This window comes from Dendropsophus ebraccatus, chromosome 9 (assembly GCF_027789765.1).
Source record: "Dendropsophus ebraccatus isolate aDenEbr1 chromosome 9, aDenEbr1.pat, whole genome shotgun sequence".
Classification (NCBI taxonomy): Eukaryota; Metazoa; Chordata; class Amphibia; order Anura; family Hylidae; genus Dendropsophus; species Dendropsophus ebraccatus.
This window is the reverse complement of record NC_091462.1, coordinates 72,171,957-72,194,461: the sequence shown is the minus strand read 5'-3', so window position 1 is coordinate 72,194,461 and position 22,505 is coordinate 72,171,957. Positions and strand designations below refer to the sequence as shown.

At 40.8% G+C, this 22,505-nt stretch overlaps 1 protein-coding gene across 1 annotated transcript in view; it reads right to left on the bottom strand.

Annotated features, from left to right (window-relative positions):
- The window catches only part of CAVIN2 (caveolae associated protein 2), a 55,250-nt gene extending 40,303 nt beyond the window's left edge, over nucleotides 1-14,947 (bottom strand). The window contains exon 1 of the mRNA XM_069985348.1: nucleotides 14,230-14,947. Within this exon, the coding sequence (XP_069841449.1) occupies nucleotides 14,230-14,724 (495 nt within the window). The 5' untranslated portion in view covers nucleotides 14,725-14,947. The remainder of the gene's footprint in view (nucleotides 1-14,229) is intronic.
- Nucleotides 14,948-22,505: the final 7,558 nt, after the last annotated feature.

Below are 22,505 nucleotides of genomic sequence, written 5' to 3'. Positions count from 1 at the left end.
AATATATTTGAAATGCAAAAGAAGAGCCTGTGGAGCTACATTTAAGAGTCTTAAATCAAAGGACTAGCCAGTTATCCCTCTGGGAAGGAACCAGCCAGGGGATGGCTCCTGTAGGGAATCCACCAAAACCACCATATTAAAAGGCCCTATAAGTCAATGCAATGACAAGGGAAAAACCAAGGCCAGGTATCCATCCACAGACAGCTGTTTCGGGGTGTTGCTCTTCATCAGTGTGGAGCAGGATTCTGGCTAGATGAGAGCAATGCCTGGTAGAGCCATTAGAGAAACAGATCACTAATCTCAGGGAGACCAGCCTAAGAAAACACTGTCAACTGCTAGTTAAAGCGCTCAATGCAGTGAAATCCTAGGTGCATTGCCCCCAGGGGCAAGTGGAGCCTCATTTAAGAGTCTCAAAACACAGGACTAGCTAGATATTAGTAAGGCAAGGAAAAATATATTTGAAATGTATAAAGTATGTAACACATGACACTGCTATAGCAATGTCACATTGAGGGGGAACAGTGAGCCCTGTACTGAATCCAGCCCACTGCCCATGCCTACATATGCAATCTGCCCTAGGTATGGCCTGTCAGGGGTACAGAAAGGTCATTAGTCCACATAATAGCCAGCTAGTGACTGGTAAGACACAAATTAAGGAAAGTCAATAACAAGCCAAGGGTCAAAACAGGAAAGCAGAATCGAAAACACAGGCAATACATAGTCAAGGATAAACACAGATGGTAGTGCAGTACAAAATCAAGGGCCAGAACATAGTTAGGCACAACCAAAGGTCAAGAACAGAATCAATAAACAGAGGAAAGCTAGTAGGGAATGGCAGAAGACAAACAATCACAGACAGCCACTGTGATTAGCCGCACATTTAAATATCCCTCCAGCTGTCAGTCTGACGCATATGGCCGCTGATAGGCTTACTCTCTGCAATGTCACTGGAAGACAGACTTCTGCGGCCACTGACTGGCAGCCATGACAACCATGTCCTATCGCTGTTTCCCTGTGGAAAACCGGCCACCACTGGATCACATGAAGGTAAGATTCTAACACAATGAGAACGAAAACTATATTTTGGCTTCAAATTATCACATTCTCTAATCTAAAAATTCAGTCTCTGTACATGGACAAAAATCACTGATGAATCTTTTTAAGGAAGGTGTGAATGCATATGGGGTTGGGTCCGCAGGGGAGGATATACAGTCTCTGAGGCCAGTTCAGAGGTGTGGCAGTGTAAAAGCTGTAACAGTTGTGTCTCCTGTGCTGCCTCCTGCTGGTATGAAGCACGTCAGGGACTGGGGCTCAGTAATAAATTAGGAGAGAGGAGGAGAGAGTGCAAGGGGTGAAGTGTTTGGTCTCTTCTGCAGTGCTAAGATGACTGCTATTTTCTGCCTGAGAAGTGTACCTTATGTTTTCAGCATGGTAAAGTATGTGAATAGGAACTACCTTTGGAGAGTAGTGTCCTGTATAAGGGTACAAAGTAAGGATAGAAGTGAAGGGGTTGCTTACATTAGCTTGTGCCAGGTCCTGTACTTTATATCATTAAAGTGATATTGTCACCCCCTTACTCTATGTGCGGTTCTTCGCACCATCCACAAGCTTAGATGCTGCACATTCAATATATACCTGTATAACACTTGTCTGTGTCTTTCTGCTCTAAAATTGGTATATTTCCTTGTTGGACAGGCGGTGTTTCTCAGAAGTTGGACTCTCTCCCCAGCCAAGAGGTGGATCCCAAGTTCTGTAAAGCCTTATCTAGGTGACACTATTATCCAATGAAATGAAATGAGAGCAAGGGGGTGACAATATCACTTTAAATGGTTTGTCCAGGTGTAATAAAAGTGAAATCCTGCAGCAGAATGTGTTAAAATAGCAAACACATGCAGGTAAATACAGGTGACTGGTGTTTATGAGTAGGTGGTGTGTATGGGGCATGTATGCTTTGTGTATGTGGTGGCATGTGTATTATGTATGATAAGTGTGTGTACAATTAGTAATATGTGTGAATGGTGTGTATGGGATATGTGTTCTTTGTGTAAGTGGAATGTGTTTAATGTGTGGCTGGTGCATGTAGAATGTTCTAGCTTTGTTGTAGTAAAAGGCTTAGGAACCGAGAAACACTTCTTGCTAGGGGGCCATTTGCTGTCAGTGTCGACCCCTGATGGCCATTGATACTCAAAGGGATTGTCCAGCGTTTGGCAATTTTTAATATATCGCTGCTGTTATATAGAGGACAATGAAGAGATTATACTTCTCTATGTTCCCCGGAGTTCTGTTGTGGTGTTGACTGCAGTGCCTCCACTTCCGAGACAAACTTGTCTTGGGAGTGACAGCCTGCTCAGCCAATCACTGCCCGCAGTGCTGTCCTGTCTGACAGGTTCTTCTCAGAAATGAAGGTGTTACAGTAAACTGGGGGCACTGGTGACCACAAAAAGACATTGGGGGAATGCAGCAGGGTAAGTATAGGCTCTTTATTCTTTTCTTTATACCAGCAGCAATATTTAATATTTAATAAGATTGCCGAACACCAAACAACTCCTTTAAGGAATGTCTGGCATAACATAAATTCTGTGAGACAGTAATGTAATAAGTGGATCGTGCTAATGCTCATTGGCTGCATCATGTCAGGGGAATGTAAGTATTGACAGGGATGTGATGCATATCACAGGTATTTACAGTATGAATACATTTGCATATATTTATATAATAAAGCTAGCATTATGAATGTTTCCCTTAAGTCATTATTATGTATATTTAAACACTTTTACTTGATTTTAAACAGATGTATATTTATGCACACAGGGTATCAATTGTTATGTAATGTATGGGCATTGGAAATTATACATTTTGCTAAAATTATTTAATTCATTTAGATCAAGATAATATGAATTACAGTATATTGATATTTTTGTGCTATATGTATATGTATATGTAGAGCAGTGGTGTCAAATCTCAGCCCTTATAATCCTGCGGATTATAAAATCCTGCAGCCGGCAGGGGCAGGGAAGAAATTGATTACAAGTACTAAATTACCTCTCCCTGTGCTAGCAGTGAGTGGCGGCACCGGCGTTGGGACCCCTGCTGGGCTCTGGGATCTCTGGAGCTGACACATCAAGACCTGGCTGATGGACTGGCCACACAGCCAATTAGCAACTGGGGCGGGACACTGCTCCAGTCACTGATTGGCTGAGCAGCCAGTCCATCAGCCGGGACGGGCCTTTTGGTGTCATCACTAAAATGCCTTCCAGCGGGGGGTCCCAAGGCCGGTCTTACTGTTAACCGCGGGCATAGGGAGAGGTAAGTTAGTATCTAATCAATTTCCCCCCAGCCCCTGCCAGCTGCAGGATTTTATAATCCGCCTGACTTCTCCTTTAAGCTATTGCAATTTCCTTCATCCCTGGACTGTGAGGCTATGAGTTTGACACCTGTTATGTAAAGTATGCATTATGTCTTTATGTCATTATTTTAACATAGGGGTATTTTGAGGCAACATATTTAATCATATTAAATATTGGCCTATAAATGTATAGCTTGATGGGACAATAACACAACCCTAGCCCACTATCTTGACCCAGTATAGAATTGGGCTGTCAGTGCATTAAACTGATCCTGCAAATGTGGGTGCACATTGCTATCAAAACATTAAATGGCAAAGGAACCATGTAGTTGGCCTGTTCATTTATGTTGTGTAAGAGGGAAAGGGTTAAATATTTTTTGGATTATGTAATATGAGAGCAAGAACTCAAGGCCTTAACTGTAGCGACTACAAGTTTCCAATCAGCAATCACATAACAGTTTTGTCAAATGTGGGAATTTCTACATAACTGGAGGGCATGCTTCATAGTACATTCCAGTTCATCCACCTGCCAGAAAGAGCGATTTCTGCTTTTCTCAGCTAAATAATTAATTCCTTCACATTACAAGAAAAGATGAAAACGTTAGATAATATTGATGATGTCTAAAACTATTACATTGATGTTGGATAAGCTTGATTTGGTGTTTGTTAGCGTGAAATAAGCTCAGTGCACCTTTCTAGAATTAACATATGTTTGACAACTAGAATTCAGCTGTAAATGCAGTTAACCCAAAAATATCCCTGGTCTCTTTCCTCGCCATTTATTATATGCATTAGGATTTGAGCTATGTGCTAGAAGTTGCTATACGGTTAAAGGAATACTTTAAGAAAATCTAAGAATCTGGTGCAGGGAGGGGGTGGGGGGAACATAATAAGGAATCTATACTTACCCATCCAAGTGTTCCTGCAGTTCAGCATCACCGCTCTTGGCCCCCACTGGCCTCCTGCAACGTCACTTCCTGGCTAAGAAATGGCTGCTTAGCCAGTAACTGGGGCGGGACACCACTGCAGTCACTGCCGCTGAGCGGTTACTTAATGCAGGTTGGTTATGATGCAGGAAGCCGGGAGAAACTGGATCCCGATCAGAGGACTGGAGATGGGTAAGTATAGTTTCTTTATTATGTTTTTCCCACACCCATGCCCACCCAGGATTTTTAGATTTGGCTGGATTTTCCTCTTAATGCCTTCCTCACACTTAGTATTTGTTTTAAAAGAAGCCTTAAGTTTAAATTTTTTTGGTTGTGTTTTCACAAATGTTAATGTAGCCTTTTTATTTTTCCTCTGTTTTTCGCTCCACTTTTCCAGCTTGCATTTTCTCTTTTACAGCCGTTTCAGTTGTGCAAATTTTATCATACTGTTGCATAATGTAAGATGAATTTGTGCATTTTTTATTGCACTTTTTTCAGGTTATGACCCATTGAGTGATGCTGCAGAAATACTCCCAAAAAAGTCAAAAAAATGCTGCAAATGTCTAAGGACTCATGAAAAACATCAAACAAGGGCAAAGGGGTCTTTGGGGCTGCTCTCCTTTGGATTTTCCCCACCCTGCTGGGCTTTACTGACAGACCACACTCTCTTTTTATTTGCCTTTATGCATGTTCCTGGCCAAGGATCATTTATATGAACTGCAGTAGTGTGAAACAGGCCGGCTTCACAATCCCTTAAAATCCTGGAAAAACGCTAATAAATGCCATGGCGTTTTATTGTTGTTGCAAAAATGCCAGTGGCCAAATGTTAGCTGAAAGTCAATGGAAGTTTATGATCTTCCTTACATACATGGTGTTTTGCTTGGTGTGCCCTTTTCTCTCCTCTCTGGTATTTTTTGAGGCTCTTTGGCAGAGTGTGGCCTTTTTCTTTTTTTTTGTAAACTGGCGTTTTTTCTACCTTAGACTTCAATGGGATTGTTCTGGTTGTCCCCAAAACGCCATTGCTGTGTGTATGGTGCTTTTTTTTCTGGGGGGTTTTGTGGGGGTTTTGTGGTCCAGCAACTAGGTCATGTGATGGCAGAAGAAAAAATAGTTCAGCACACAAAAATGCCTAAACCACGACAGACAAAAAGTGTGTGTGATAGCACTCTCACTCTCATTGTAATAGCAGAGATCTGACAGGTTCCTTTCAATCTACTGAACTGAAAAACAAGATAGGGTGGGGTTCTCATATTAAATTGTGAATGGAAGCACGAGATAATACTTGTGTGTATAATTTTACTCATCGCCACATGTCATTGCTAAATTGGTACCTTCGCTAAACGACCCACTTTTTTATATAGTACAATTGATAGCTTTTTCAATGAACAATAAGGTAAAAAATGCAATATTCCTATAATGTAAACATGTATGGAATATTATTTCCAAACTTCTATGAAGCATCCTGTCTATTTAAGGTTGCAATTTTTGTAATACAGTATAGGCGGATTCAATTACTGACACATATGGTTTTGTTCCTTGGAAGTTCAAACAATGTGTGTGTTCCTGCATGTGTGAGCATGTGTGTGTATGTATTATTCATGTATCTTTTCTAAAATGTGAAGATTTATTCCTTTTATTTACATTTTGATCCTGGCAATACACTTATAAGAGTATTACTGCCTGTATGTCATTTTATTCTGCATAAAGTGATTTTGTAAAAAGCCATAACAACATGTAAAGGAAACCTAAAGTTACATTCAGATGGGATGCCTCAGACATTATTAAAAAATGCAAAGTGCTAGTGATTGGTTGATTTATGCAACATCATCTTATAAACAAAGTCTTTTTAACAAAGTATAAATTAAAAGATAATAATTCATAAATGTATATATTATTTACGCATAATAAATTTTCACAGCGGTTGAAGTGTATTGTACCAAATGTGAGATGTACTGAATGCAAACAATTGAAACTCACTGACATTTTTTTCTATTAATTTTGTTATATAATTGTATTCCCACACACCATATTTTGCCTTTACATGCTCAGCTAAGATTTGTTCATATTAGGGGGAATAATGAAGCATGGTATGTCAGAAATATATGTATACAAACGTAAACCAGCATATTCCTGATAGTTACTCTAGAACCCTTTAGGGCTTCAGACCAGGCCTAGAGACAAAGATCACTAACAGATTACTGATCTCAGTGAGACCAGCCAAAGATAACACTGCTGGCTGCTAGGTAAAGCGCTCAATGCAGTTAAATCCTAGGTACATTGCTCCCTTGGAAACATGAATATGCAAAAATAGAGCCTGTGGAGCCTCATTTAAGAGTCTCGAAACACAAGACTAGCCAGATATCCCTCCGGGAAGGACCTAGCCAAGGGGTGGCTTCTGTAGAAAAACCACCAAAATCACCGTATTAAGTGCCCCTATAAGTCAATGTAATGACAAGGGAAAAACCAAGGCCAGGTATTTATCTACAGACAGCTGTATTGGGTGTTGCCCCTCATCAGTGTGGAAAAGGATTCTGGCTAGGTGGCAGCAATGCCTAGTAAAGCCATAAGAGAAAAAAATCACTGATCTCAGGGAGACCAGCCAAAGATAACACTGCCGGCTGCTAGTTAAAGCGCTCAATACATTGAAATCCTAGGTGCATTGCTCCCTGGGAAACATGAATATGCAAAAAAAAACAAAAAAAGTGGAGCCTCATTTAAAAGGCTCGAAACCCAGGACTAGCCAGATATCTGGCTAGTCCTGTGTTTCGAGACTCTTAAATAAGGCTCCACAGGATCTTTTTTTTTTTTTTGCATATTTAAGACACAAAGCAGTTGTTTTAGATACCCTTCCTCAGAGGAATCTACACCCTTTAATGGGCACTGCAGCCTAAGGCTATGTTCACACACCGTGACCTTTCTATTAATCACGGCCATTGTTGCCAATTTGCAATGCGTCCATGAATAAAAGAATAGTTATATTGCACTGCAGTCAGAGGGAATCCCGGTCGGAGTGTATGCACATAGTATACACTCCAGCCGGGATTCCTAGTGGCCGCAGGAAAAACTGACATGTCCGTTTTGTGCGGCCGCTATTCATTGAATAGCGTCTGCACAACACTGACAGCTCACACAATGGAAAGTGCAGCTCCGGCTGCACTCTCCATTGTCTGCTATGGTGAATTGGGATATGGGCACACACGGTTGCGCCCGCATCCCAACTCAGCAAAAATGAAGTTCATCCAGCCTGTACTGCACTGAACTCCGCTGACACCGGTCATTCTGTGACATGGCCAGGTCAAAGAACGGCTTGTGTCTCACGTACTGTGAACCTAGCCTAAGTCTGATCAAGGGCTCTATCGGAATTCACTGGAAGCCAACTAGTTGCAGCATATCTCCCTTAGAAAAAAAAAGAAACAGAGCAAAAGTGTTGGCTAAAGTTGGAAACCAGAGACCCCCATTATCCCATCTAACTTTTAGAAGAGTGACTCCTGTTCCAGCCATATTTATTTGGGGTGTTAACTGGAGTGAACTCATACAAATATATTGTGTATGAGCTGCTTATTTACCTCCAACCCATTGTGCAGCCTCCCTTTAACTGTGCCAGTCCATGGAACATTGGACACACTGTGTAATCCCCTGTGTCCACAACTAGGACTGGTGTAGGGCCACATGTTCAGCCAGCCTACAGCTGTTCTTTCATTTTCACTAACATCTGTGTTCCCTTTGGATTGCTGCATGAAAGTAAAATGCTCATAAAATGCATAAATGCATAAAGTGATTTTGTAAAAAGCCATAACAACATGTAAAGGAAACCTAAGGTTACATTCAGATGGGATGCCTCAGACATTATTAAAAATGCAAGCTTCTAGGGATTGGTTGATCTATGCAAGAAGGATATTTTTCTTGCTATAAGGCAGTTTTAGTGATATATACAGTAGTGACTCACTATCTACTAGTGATGAGCAAATTTGTTGACTGTTTGGGTTTGTCCAAACCTGAAAGTTTAGCATTTGACTCATGGTGCCTGGAGAGGTTAGACACAGTCCTAGGGAATCCTTGACTAAGATACAGCCATGTTTTTCATCAAGTTTGCTTATCACCAGTATCTACCTCCCCCAAGGAACGCTGTGTATACAAGGTATGTGTGCATGTCTGAACACCTGTGTTTCTGACTCTCTGGTGTCCTTCCCACTGCTGGCTTCTGTCTCACACTGATCCTAACTTGGGCATTGCTGACATTCCTAGGACTGGGTGGGCCTGGAAAAGGAAGAGTATCTTATTTAAATAGGAAGTACCTTGACTGTACACAACTGTAAAATTACCTGGCACTCACTATTGCTGCAAAAATATTCACTGCCTCACCATACAAATATCGGCCATAACCATAGTTTGCTGGTCTGCTGGCAACCCGAGAAGGGAATGGTAAGGCCATCAGGGTGGTAAATAGCAGAGAAACTGTGAAAAGTAAAATCCTGTTATACTCAGTATGTGTTTATTACACCTCAAAGACAAAATAGTGGAATGACAAATAATTCAGGTCTACTGCACCCAAATAAATACTGTCATATTTATTTCATATAGAAAGGCTGGACAGAATTGTAATTTTTAATAGTCCTCGCTTATCTGGTAGAGCAGAACTTGGGCATACTATGGGCTTTTAGGCTATGTTCACACAATGTATTTTTTGTATTAATCACGACTGTTTGCAATTTGCAATTGTGGCTTTGACCATAGAACTGAAGACTTATTTGTATCACTGTATTTACGGTCCAAGTTCCTTATCGCCACTTTTTTGTTTATAAGCAGGATTTCAGTGTGCGGGAACAGGGCGTTTCCTCTCTTCTGCTTTGATAGGAACATGGGGGGAGTTTAATCAAACTGATGTAAAGTAGAATTGTCTTAGTTGCCCCAAGCAACCAATCAGATTCCACCTTTCATTTTGTAAAGAATCTGTGAGGAATGAAAGGTGGAATCTGTTTGGTTGCTAGGGGCAACTAAGACAAATCTCCCCCACGGACCGCAAATACATTTGTGCACATATATGAGGAGAGTAAATATATAAAACCAGGACAATAAGCAGTGCATGAATGACATACAGTAGCTAGGGGTGCTCCACAGGGGTGGAGTGGCAAAACACATACATGGGCCAGAATGGACCCAAAGTCCATGTAACATATATTTACAACTGCAGAGCTGCATCTAAATAAGTCCTAAATAGGTTATGTAAACCATATAAGTGATTACAGCGCAGTTGCATCTAGTCACTAAGGGGGTTATCTTTTGTTATTGGATTTATTCACTTTCCTTTTCTTTTCCATACAGCCTAAACCACCATAAAGGTTTACTATAGTCACATTTTGTTTCTGTAGAATTTGCAACAAAAATTTGTTTACCTTCTTCCTATGCCTGCTGCTGCCCCTATTGCCCCATAATTAAAGTAATTCTCAAAGTAATATGTACAGTAATAGTTATCATTTTTTGCCCCCACAGGAAAAGCTGTCACCTTAGGTAGTTTCCTAAAGTAATTCTACCCATTTAGTGCCCCTACACAAAAAAAGTGTTCCTTTTTACCCTCTTTATATGGATGCAGTTAAAATAAGGTGCCAGCGTCAGTTTCCACTGAGCAATTACCCACATTACACACAGTGGATGGGCCCAATAATGTACAGTAAATGGGCACTGGGCTACTGCTCCCTCTACCCCCATCTAAGCCTCTGCAGTGCATACTGTACATACATACAGTTACGAAGCTAGTGCATGATACATTTTGTAAAATTGGGGAAAAAATTATATAAAAATGTTAAACTGACTAAAAAGCAGTAGTCAATGTATATGTGGTTAATACATTATTTCCATGAAAGGCAGTGGGAGAGAAGTTGCCGGCTATCTGTCAGTGCCACAACAATGCAGCTTAGTGTTATCCTGGGCTGGGTCTGCTTGCTCAAAAGGAATGTAAAATATTTGGAGCTGGGATTTTACACCACATACAGAAATGTGACACAAGGCCAATTTTTTTCCCTAACCTTTGTCATATGAAAAAAGTGCCCACACAAATATTTGTAACTAGCTATATAGGCATAATGCACTGCTGCATAATTATGTTGCGAAAATGCAGCAAGTTACATAGTGAGCGAATTCTGGAGCAAAACCATCACATAATATAATCACTTATGAATCCACCATAATTCTTTACCTGCCACAGGGAATCCGGACATGGTGAGTGTTGTAATCTTGCAGCATCAGGAAAGCAACAGGTTAGGCAACACTGTTCTAATTTAAAGTGACTGCCCGGCAAGGAACTGAAAATGACCTGCAACTTAGTACAGAAACAGCAGGTGATTCTATGATAGTCCATCCTATTTTTGCTTTATACTGAAGTATAAGCACTAGATGGGGCCAAAGGAAATAAAAGTCAATGGACATATTTAGCTAATATTTTCATGCCTTATCAAAAATGCACTAGATATACAGAAAAGACTGATGTGAACAGAGCCTTAGCTAGATGCTTCATTAAAATTGTGTGACATTCCAACATCCCTAACCTCAGACAGCATCACTGCCCAGCAGAGAATGCCATACCACCTTGCTACAAGTTATCAGGACAGTTTTCAGTGGCTTCTTCCTGTCCCACCAGTCTTAATAGCTAGACCTCTTCCAATACACAAAAACGGAGAGATCTATCAATCAAGGCTGAAGTGGGGAGAGAAGATACTGGGGACCGCCCTGATGACTTGTGGTTGGGCATCATGGAGGTGATGAAAGATTCCCTTCAATGGTCATGTAGTGGCTTTAGGTTTGCACAGTCATAGGTTTAGGTATATTAGGATATGTTGACATTCTTACAAAACCATAGCTTTGGCATAAATTCTGCGTAAGGATTACCTTCACTTTATAGAAGGTAATAAAAAGTCTCAGATAGCTAAATCCTGTTTATTATTGCATTTCACCCGTGTACCCTGCATTCAGCTATAATATTTTTGCAAGTAAAAGCTGCAGCCAGTCTGAGCAAGAAAACTGGCACGGCGCAGGGTTAAATTAAGAAATGTTAAACAGAATTGGACACATGGTAAAATACTCAGAGTTGAAAGGTTGAAGATTCAACTTTTCCATTTTTGGTCTGAATTATTCACGATTAACTAGAGCACATGATATTCACACTAAGTGAAAAGGAAGGGAAAATTGCAAGCAGTTATAATAATGCCACCCTTTATATTATGTCAGAGCTTGCAATCTGGTTCATTATGTAACAGATGTTTAGCGTATAGATAAGCAATATGTGAAAAAAGCGTGAAGAAGTAGCAAAAGCAAATGAATCAGTTTAGATCCATGCGAAGGAGTATGCTGAGACCCCAGGAAAACTACAGTAAGGGTGGGGAAGGGTGGATGAAGTAGTCACTGACTTCTTACTAGCTTATGTATAAAATCTACAGCCTTCCACCCTTTACCCATGTGGTCACCTAAAAGCACCCAGTAGTGGTGGTGCAATGTGTCTGTGTCTACAACCAATCCCTTACTATAGCAAGTAACGCATCTGGATCTTCACAGCTACATGGTGGGCTGATCTTGTCTCCTGCTGGTCACTGGTCTCATAACCCCCCCCCCCCCCCCCCCCATTTACAGCACCACATTTACTAAGCCCCTTAGCGGCGAACCTGAGGCAGGTGCAGAAATATCTAGAGCAGTCATAGATTTTTACCATGATTTGAGTCTGCAAGCAGTTGTAAATCATGTTAAATCAGATGCAGAAGGATGCGAATGAGGCTTACGTCTACAAACATGGCACCGATTTTGGTGGGGCTTTGGCCAATGGTTTTGCAGATAGTGAACTTTGCTGCATGTTTTTTTTACTTTTTGCATGCAGCTTGTTTAATGGTGTATTGCAATTTCTTGCTGAATTTTAGAGCTGATATCATCACTGGCATCACTGCTAATGACCTTTTCCAAACATCCACCTTAATCCGCACCTCTTGCTCCCTTCTTTAGGACCTTAACCAAGCTGCACCAGTTCTATGGAATGCATTGTCTAAGAATGTTAGACTCCCCATAAATACCCAAAGCTTCATACATGCTCTCAAAACTCATCTTCTCAAGCAGGCTTACCAGGTTCCCTAATTTAATTGCATATCCCCCCCCATGCACACTCATGCCAAGCACTTATTCACTTAGACCTGTAGCATTCCAGCATTGGTTGGTGACTGGTTCACATACCCTTAACTGCACTGCCTTATTTATAAAGATGGCTGGGACCACCGCAGCCTGTGATTGGCTGAGTGGCCTGTCAGCTGGCCATTCTGAAGCTAGAGAGCGTGGGACCCGGGGAGGAAGACAGAGCGGAGGAGAAGCCCTGACAGGTAATGTATGTTGCAAGGGCTGCAAGGACATCGGTAACAATGTCTCTGCAGCCCTCGCTCAACGATCATCGGGCCGTGGAATAGGCCCAGTAAACGAGCGGTGATCTAGCAGATCGGCGCTCGTTTACATCGTTGATCATAATCTGTAAGCTCATGCATGTGAGCAGGGCCCTCATTCCTCATGTATGGCTTCATAATTACATGTATATCTCTGTAATGTCTCTTTTGGTCTATGTATGTACCCCTAGAATTGTATCCCTAGAACCCCTATATAAATAAAAAATTATTATTAGTACTGGTACTCCTTAACAAATGGGGGATATGTTAATCCATTCTGAGGTGGTCTTATTGAGAAGGATTTTTTTTTTGTACAATTTTTGACTTTTAGTGATGGAATTGTGACTTGTTACTTTAGGAAAGTTTGTTTTTATGCCATAGATGTGCTTTGGACAAATAGGTTTGCTGAGAATGGGGATTGTGTATGAGAACAGTCAGGATGAACACTGCTCACATTGAAATAATTATCCATTCAGTAATTTTCCTTTGTGTGTTCTCCATTGAAATAATTGTAAAAATCATATACTGTAGTTTTACCATGGATGTATATTACATAGGTTTTCCTTAGCAATAACATCAGTGACAAATATTTTCCATCTTGACCTAATGATTTCTGCATCAGCTTTTGTAGGATAATGTAAAAATGGCTGCCATCTGTATATGTAAAGCAACTGTCTACAGAGAACTGTCATCATTTCATGTATTGGATATGGCCTGTATTTAGCAGGTGACTGAGCTGCAGGATCAAATTAAGTCAGTGGTCCACAGGTCATGGAGTCAATTGGAGTGTACACCACCAAATTTATTAAAAGGTAACATTTCCTTTATACGTTTGGTGCATTTTCGCCTTTATAACTGTCACAAAATGAAATCTACGCAGGCTTACCTAACTAAAATAATTGGTACCATTTCCTTTTATTCCATAAACCGATCCACCCTTGGACACCACGCCCACCATTCTCTACACTTGTCAAATCTGCCAGACGACCACATCAGTCACAATCACATGATGCTTTGCCACATGTTAGGGACACAGTTTACACCACAGCCCGCTATATACAATTCATGTAGGCCAATAAGTGAAAACCGTTGCTAAGAACCAACAGAAATTCCATTAACAGTGTATGATTCATTTCTTCTGTGTTTTATAAGGCTTAATCCAAGAAATACCACACCCATTCCATTCAGCCATATATGGTGCTTGTTCTAAGGATTATATTTGGACCACTTCTTATAGTAAGCATTTTCAACTATTAGATACAAGACATATCTTGTCGTATCATGTCAGGTCATATGTATGTTAAGCTGCCCTTTACATATGCAAAAAAGGTACAAAAAGAAAAAAAAATAACCATCTCTATTTTTCTATAGCTATTATAAAATACAATTATAACTGTTCTAGGTATCATTATCATAGTAGTGAGAAGGGAGTGGCCGCTCAGGGTACCAGTCTGTACTTGTTATGCAGATAAGAAGCTCTATAAAAATTATTTTCAAGAACAAATGTTAAGGAGAAATTAGTATTTTGTACATCGTCAGTAAAACTTACCTGGAAGATCAAGACTTTAAAATTGTTCCTTCTCAAGAGCTGATTGTGATTGTGCTCCAGCTTCTTCACCTGCACGGTCTGCTTATCCATACGATCCTTGACTTCTCTCATATTGGCGCTGACTTTGCGAGATTTCTCCAGAAGTTTACTGACGGTGTTGCTGGTAGACGTATGACTTTTTGATAGTTTGGTGATATCGTTCTGGATCCCCTTTACTGAGTTTTCTATGTCAATCTGCCTCTTTTCCATTTTGTTCTGGTTTTCTTGCACTGAATCCAGCATGTTTACCAGTTTATCCAGCAGGGTGAGGACTGTGATGGCGTTCACTTGATTACTGTCTTTGATGGAGTCGGCCACTAGTTGCTGGGGTGTAGGGCTAGAGCTGGGAGACTCTGCAGGGCTGTGGCTGGGCACCACCAACTCCTGGCTCTCATGATCAGCACTCTTCTGAAACTCTTCGTTGTTCTTCTCTATTTGAATTGCATCTTCCTCCATGTTCACAGATGTTAACAATTTACACCGTGCAGCTGCTTAACTTTTACTCTTGTGTTTTCTTATGATATATGCTAATGATGGTATTGTAGAAGTAGCAGATGTTCTCTTCTCTGGCTTCTTCTCCTTTGATTAGTGTTTGCTTTGATAGGATAGTATGACACACTAGTCTGCAGGAAAACACTGCCAGCAACCACATTCCAGCTTCTCTTTTAAGCCTCTGCTCCACCCAGTGGGAGGTGAAATGTGAATTATCCAAACTTTTCAGATCCAGGGGTGTGTTTCAGAGCATACACTCCATGTCACGGCACTCCTAGATGTGCAGGTTTACATTTTTTTTTAACATGCCATAGTTCAATAATGACTTCATGCAGGCATTGAAAACACCCTATGTTGGACAGGAGCCATCTCTGCTTCTCTTGGCTGCGGGGGAAAACTTTTGGCTGGCTGCTATGATACACTGGAACACTGAGCATGTTTTTTTCCTGGATGAAGTTATTTTCAGAGAGAAGTATTGTTTGCATCTGCCAAGGGAATAACTCATGATGTGGTTCACATCTACATTTCTTTTTCCTTACAAATATGGGTTAGAGATCTCAGTGTTCACATACTTTTTTTTTTTTCAGAGGGGATGGCCGCAGTTATTGTAGGTTTTTCCCTTGATGTAAATAATTACTCTGTTATATTTGACAAATTTGACTAGTGACATGTTATAGTATATTGTATGCCTATTTCTAGAGTACTACTGTCATGATACTAACACCTATAGATACAGGAATCTGTGAGATTAAAGTTATTTGGAGTTAAAGTGGAGAACATAAGGTTATTATTATATAAACTCTTTTTCCTCCAAAAGTTACTGGGGTGCTGTAAGCTACTCCCACAGTCAACTGGAATTGCATGTTATTCTCATTGAGTACAGCAAGCAGGTATCTTTAGCAGTCCCATAGAGTTTCAATAGACCATAATTTTCTATGGTTGACATCTTCTTTAAGGGTGCCTTCACACACACACACACACACACACACACACACACACACACACACACACTGGATCTGCAGCAGATCTGCAGCAGATTTGATGGCGCAGATTTGATGCTGTGTTCAGTTATTTAGATCTAATCTGCTGTGGATCTGCTGCGGATAAGCAGCAGAAAATCCGCTACGATACGATGTGTGTGAAGCTATCCTTATGGAAGGGTATGAAGGGACATCTATTATTGAAAGTTAGTGGGTGTCCCAGCAATCGGACCCCTGCAATTAGACTCATCACCTATACTGTAGTTAGGTGATAAGTTTTGATTATGGTAAAACAACTTTAAAGTGATTCTGTGTCCTATGTTTGAATTGGTGATCTCTGCAGCAGCAGCACATTCCAAATTTACCTATGTAAGGGAGCCCTTATGCATTCGTTTTGTGTGGCGTTTTTCAGCTTTTTTTCTGGCATTTTTTCTGGTGTTTTTGGCTTTATGTGTGAATGATCTTTTTTGTGGACCCTAAAAGGTAAAAAAAATGCCATAAAAAAACACAAATATCCAAGCAACTGAAATAAGGGTGCCGTCTCACACTAATGAAGTCGGGCCAAGTGGTCAGAAGGACTATATTATTCTCACCGGCGTTAAGGGACCACTTAGGGACTGGTTAATACTTAACTTTTAATAATTCATTAAAAACACGGTCCACACAAACAGACATTGACACCCAGTAATGTACTATATGTACAGTGTAGTTTACTGATGGGCACTTATGATAAGGGGAATAGATAGTCTCACATAACTCAGGGGATACTGATGGATGGGACTGCAGGCAGGACAATTGGGAAGAGGAGACAAAATGGAGGGGGGGGGGGGGGAAAGGGTTATGGTGCACCCTACTCTTAACTCAGATATCCTCTTACCCTGCCTTTTGGGGAACCCACCTCCTTAACAGGGTGGCCCCAACCACGATGACAGTCCCTCTCCTGTTGTAAGTGCCCAGGAGAAAACAAAAAAGAAGAGACAGAGGACAGAAAAGAGTGCTTAAACGTGACAACTCAAACCACCTATAATAAAAACACAACAGCAAGATCTGCAATTATATATATATACAGTACATGTTCCATACACAGTACTTGTTCTGACGCGTTTCTACCGTCCCAGTAATAGACGTATTCATCAGGGAACACACATAGCAATCTAACAAGGATGTGCTTTAAACAGATTCCTGCTGTAGAGATCTCCTATCATCAAATAGTGGACCTCCTTAAATATGATATAGAACTCAATAATGCAATAAAAAACTTGTGATAAGTACGGTGATGGAGACCAGGTAAACTATCCCCCAACTGTCTTTAGATAGCCGTCCGCAACATATAAAAAAATAACTAAGGCAGAATATAGGTATAGCCAACTCAATAAGATATATACCGCTGGTATTACTTAGCTTAATGGATGCTGGATGGAGTAGTAGTACCGGCTTCTCAGTTGGTCTCCACAGGAGTCCATGATCCCCCCTCTTATCGTGGGGGGCAGCCTTCTTAAGTAGTCTTGCCTTTAATTGGATACACCTGCCAAACTAATTAGCACAGGTTTCTGCAATTGCTTTCAGTGATATAAAGAACCCTGACACACATCACCATCAATGACTTTAACTGACAAACAAAAAATTCTTACCTTATAACTCCTAAACACTTTTTGCATAATAATTTGGAACACAGTGTATTTGCAATGTGCAGTGTGAAATGGAGGCGGCCAAGCCACATGTTTTGAAAATAACATATATTATCCACACCAGCTTAATGCCTCAGCAAAGTACAATGTGCATGCCCCAAGAACAGGGTTATCCAGACACACATCCCCATGACTATAGTTCACAAAGAGGACATTTTCCTCCTTGTTAGCCATGGCCATGGGGTTTCAACCCTGGCAATTGTGCCAACGAATCTTACCATTCATGTCCCATTTTTGCAGACGATCATGGTAACTGGACAATAACTGTCCTTGGGGTTTTTAAAATATCACAATGGTGCTAGAGCTTGCACAATGGTTCCTGATAGGATACTTGTTGTGTGACCTTTTAATGGCTCTTGTGGTTTCTTGGGTGATTTTCAAGCCATAGGAAGGGTTCTTGATGGATTATATATCACAGAGGATGATGTCTTCTAAATGTGATATAAGAAACTTCTAAAGCGAATACCTGCAGCTCCCTGTTGCTGAAAGGCAGGTTACCTTGCCTTATTTATAGTGCATTCATCCATGAATGGTTGCTTTTTGGTTTCTGCTGCTTAAAACCCTCAACGGATGCACAGCTGTTTTTCATCACCTTTCAGTACCATGGGGCGGGCGGATAATACAAAGTTCAGTGCGGATCTACCTAGTTCAACACTGAAACTACATATTTCCCAGCATAATCATCGGCTGAGGGTATTACACAGCAGCCCTGGAGCAACATTTGGATGCACCATTAGGGTTAAGAAGGTCACTGCCTTACCCCATCAGGGGTATTCCCCTTCCCTGTTCATTTAAGCTGGAGACAGCTTAAACAGCCCAAGAGATTCACGCATGGGTTGCATCTTGCACTTTGTTGAATCGCAAACCTAGTATTGATATGTATTCATGTCTTGGAAAAAGCCAGAGGCCCAGATTCAGCAAGGTTTTTGAACACATTATTTCTGCCATATTTTTTTCTTTACAGAAAAGACAGTACAATGGGAAAATCTTCTACAACTTAAAGGACAACTTCGGTGAAAAGCTTTTCCTCAGTAATTAAAACGCATTACAAAGTTATATAACTTTGTTATATGCTTTAATCGCCTATCTGCCCCCTTCCCTATCTTTTCCTCCCTCAATCCCCCACCAGTAGGTGAAGTAAACTCATTCTTACCTGATGACTGTTGACCCCAGGCTGTTCTGTGGCAGCCATTTTGTGACAGTGACATCATCAAGAGGGAAACTGGTCTTAGCCCCGTTAGGCCAGCCTCCCTTTGTTCAGGTTGCTCAGCTCTGATTGGCTGAGCAAGCTGTAAGCAATCTAACAGTTCTACAGAGTCAGTTAGACATCAGAGGACAAAAAGTGCATCATGGAAAAGCCCAAACCAGGAAGTGAAGAAAAAATGGACACCAACTGGAGCTTCAGTTCAGTTTTTTTTTTTATTTTTATCAGCGCCGGGGTTGTTCTTTAAGGTTGTTAGAAACTTTTCCACTCTTTTATTTAATATAATTAATGTAAAGCCTTCCTGAATCTGGACTTTTCTATTCTCCATTACATGCTACGCGCTTTTGCGGGTGGGCTTTTCTGGTCTATTTCAGTGTTTCCCAAATGACTATGGGGGAGATTTATCAAAGGGTGTAAAATTTAGACTGGTGCAAACTCCTCTTTTCTTTCACCAGAGCTGGAAGCTGAGCTGTGATTGGTTGCAGTGGGCAGTTTGTACCAGTCTAAATTTTACACCCTTTGATAAATCTCCCCTATGTGTTTATTTCCATTATTTGGCAGTTGGATGGCCCATTTAGCTCAACTGTCAGATTACAGTAATATTACTTGACATGTTAAAAAAAAAATTAGGTTCTGTGTGTGTCTATTCATTGGGGGCTTTCTTTCTTTTCTCGTATATTTTGAAGAAAAAAAATAAACTCCCACTACAGCAACCACCCTCAAATGTCTTTTCTGGGCCCCACAGGGTTCAAGAGAGTCAGAGTACTGCCACTACCACTTCCTGATGTCTGTCCTAGGCCCCTTATGGTCAAAGAGAGTAAGAATGCTGTCTCTGCCATGTCCAGGTGTTTGTTCTCGAGCCTTCTAGGACTATTGCCGCTTAATGGGCTTCCACTCTTTTGCTGTTCTGGGAGAAAGTGACATTTAACAACACTGATGTCCATGGAAAAAAAGCTGATTCACCAACATCCATTGCTGTCCTAGGAGAAAAAGTTGATTTGATACCGCTGGTCCTTTAATGCCGCTAATTTACCAATATCTACTGCTTTCCTGGGAGAAACTGATGTTATGCCATTGGTCCACCAATGTCCACTGCTGTCCTGGGAGAAAGTGTCATTTTACGCTGCTCATTTACCAATGCAGTGGTAGCTCAAAATAAATAAATAAAAAAAATTTAATTGAATTAAAATTGAATTAAAATTATAATTGAACTAAACTCTAAATAAATTAAATTTAATTGAAATAAATTTGACACTTAAATTAATGGCACTTAAACTAACTGGGGAGACAAGTGTTTCCACACAAGGGGAGGTGAAAGGGTACTTGAAGGAGGATTGGAAAGTTTGAAATATTTTATTAGAAAGATTTTCGATTTTCTGCCGCTGATGCACCAATCCTGGAACAAAGCATAATTTATCGCCGCTCATTTACCAATATCCACTGCTGTCCTGGGAGAAAATTGAAATGATGCTGATGATCCGCCAAGGTCTACCGCTGTCCATGGCGGAAATTGTATGATTGACCGGCTGATTGACATTTTAGTCGTGATTTTTCCAATTTTTGACATTTGATTTGTGAATATTATCCAATCCAACCCAATATTCACGGGCCTCACGAAACAAATTTTCAGCTGCCTTGCTCATCTCAATTTTTTTTTTTAGTACGAGGCCACAACATAACAACATGTAAAAACAAATGAGCGGGTCTGAAGACCTATTATGTATATTACACTGATCTCTATGAGTGATCAGTGTAGTTGTACAGTGGTCCCTCAACTTATAATGGCCTCAAGATACAATATTTTCAACATAAAATGTTCCTTTCTAGACCATCATAATTTTATTTGGTAGGGGCGCCCCAGGTAAAAAGTAATAATGCTCCTGCTGTTCCCCCATAAAAAGTATCTGGCCACATGGGAAGTAATCTGACTACATGAGGAGGTATTTGAATACATGAGAAGGTATCTGACTACATGGGGCAGATATCTGTCTACACATGGAGGTATCTGACTACATGGGGGAGGTATCTGTCAACATGGGGTGTATTTTTCTACATGGGGGGAAGTATATGAATACATGTGGGGTATCTGTCTACATGGGGGGAGGAGGTATCTGGCTTCATGGGGGCAGGTATCTGGCTACATGGGGAAAGTATCTGTCTACAGGGGGGAGGTATTTGTCTACATGGGGGGAAGTATCTGGCTACATGGGGGGAGGTATCTGGCTACATGGGGGGAGGTATCTGGCTACATGGACATACCTGGCTGCAAAAGACATACTTAGCTGAAAGGGGCATATGTGGCTGCAAACAGTGTATCTGGGTGCAGTGGGCATACAGTACTTGGTTGTACTGGTTATACCTGGCTGCAGGGGGCATATGAGATTACAGGAGCCATTGCATCAAGGTACAGGGTGGCCACAAGGGGCATTATTATTGGAGAAGGGGGCATTATTATGACATTGCTTGAGCATTATTTCTGGATCCCACAGATTAGTCACATTGTTATGGGGGATCTGATCTGTGAATCAATTGCTGACACAGGTTTTATCCAGAGTCTATGGCAGCAATGTGATCTTGTCCTAATTAAAGGTTGATTCAAACATACAGAGTTCATAGCAAAGTCCCCTGCAATACTCTGTAATGTTATGGCCTATGGCTCTGCATTCTCACAGAAGATTTTCATTCTGCTGCGAGAATGTAGCCACTACCTATTTAACTAGCCTTGAACACATCATGCTTACCTGCCTGCCCACCCACCTGCTTCTCTGGCTCCCAACTTACTGACGGTCCTTAGTGATCTGTAGGTTTTTATGTTCTACTACTTTTGCACAAAAAAAGTTAAAAATAAAGAGAATTTTTTAATATTGTCATATTGCATTAGTTTTAAAATTTTACACAATTCAAATAATTAGTATTTCACCCCCTAGATCAGGGTTTCTTAAGCTGGGGTACGTCCCGAAGGTTGAGGGGGTATGCGGGAGGTGGGGGAAAAAATTAAGTTTTACTTTTGGTTCCACTCCCTTCCCCCCCTCCTCTTACTATATGGAGGCACAGCAGGAGACATTATTACTATATGAAGGATACAGCAGGAGGCATTATTAATATATGAAAGGACACAGCAGGAGGTATTATTACTTTATGGGGGCACAGCAGGAGGCACTATTACTATATGGAGGGCATAGCAGGGGACATTATTACTATATGAGAGGACACAGCAAAGAGCATTATTACTATATGGGGCACAGATACACACTTACTGGCTGACCAAGTGCCTTTGGTGCCAATTGATGTTCTTACCTTTGCTCTGGCCCCTTGTAGTATTGATCCCGATTTTGGCTATGTTCACACTTTACAACTCAGCCTATGCCTCTCCAGGGCTATGTTCACACATCATCCTTCTTTGGACGGCCATTTTTTTAGGCCAAATCACGGCCATTATTTTACAATGATGGACATTATTTTTTATAATAACAGACATTATTTGCCCTTAAAAATTACATTTGTCTTAAAAGATGGCCGCCAAATGATCAAAAAGAGTCTGTTCATGAATACAGCCTGACAATGGATTTTATTGGTGAATCAAAAGGGTGTGAAGGATCCACAGGAAGCAGGAAAGAACTCTGATAAATGGAGAAAGAGGCTTTTTTCTGTTATGAGATGGAGGCTATGTTCACACACTGCCATTATGATCATTATTCACAGGCGTCATTATAAAATAACTGTTGTTTTTGGCCTTAGGGTAGTTTCACATGTACAGATCCGCAAAAGATCAGCGGCAGATTTGATGGCGCAGATTTGGGTTCAGTTATTTAGTTACATCAAATCTGCTGCGGATCCTGTACGTGTAAATGCACCCTAAAAAAGGTTGTGTGA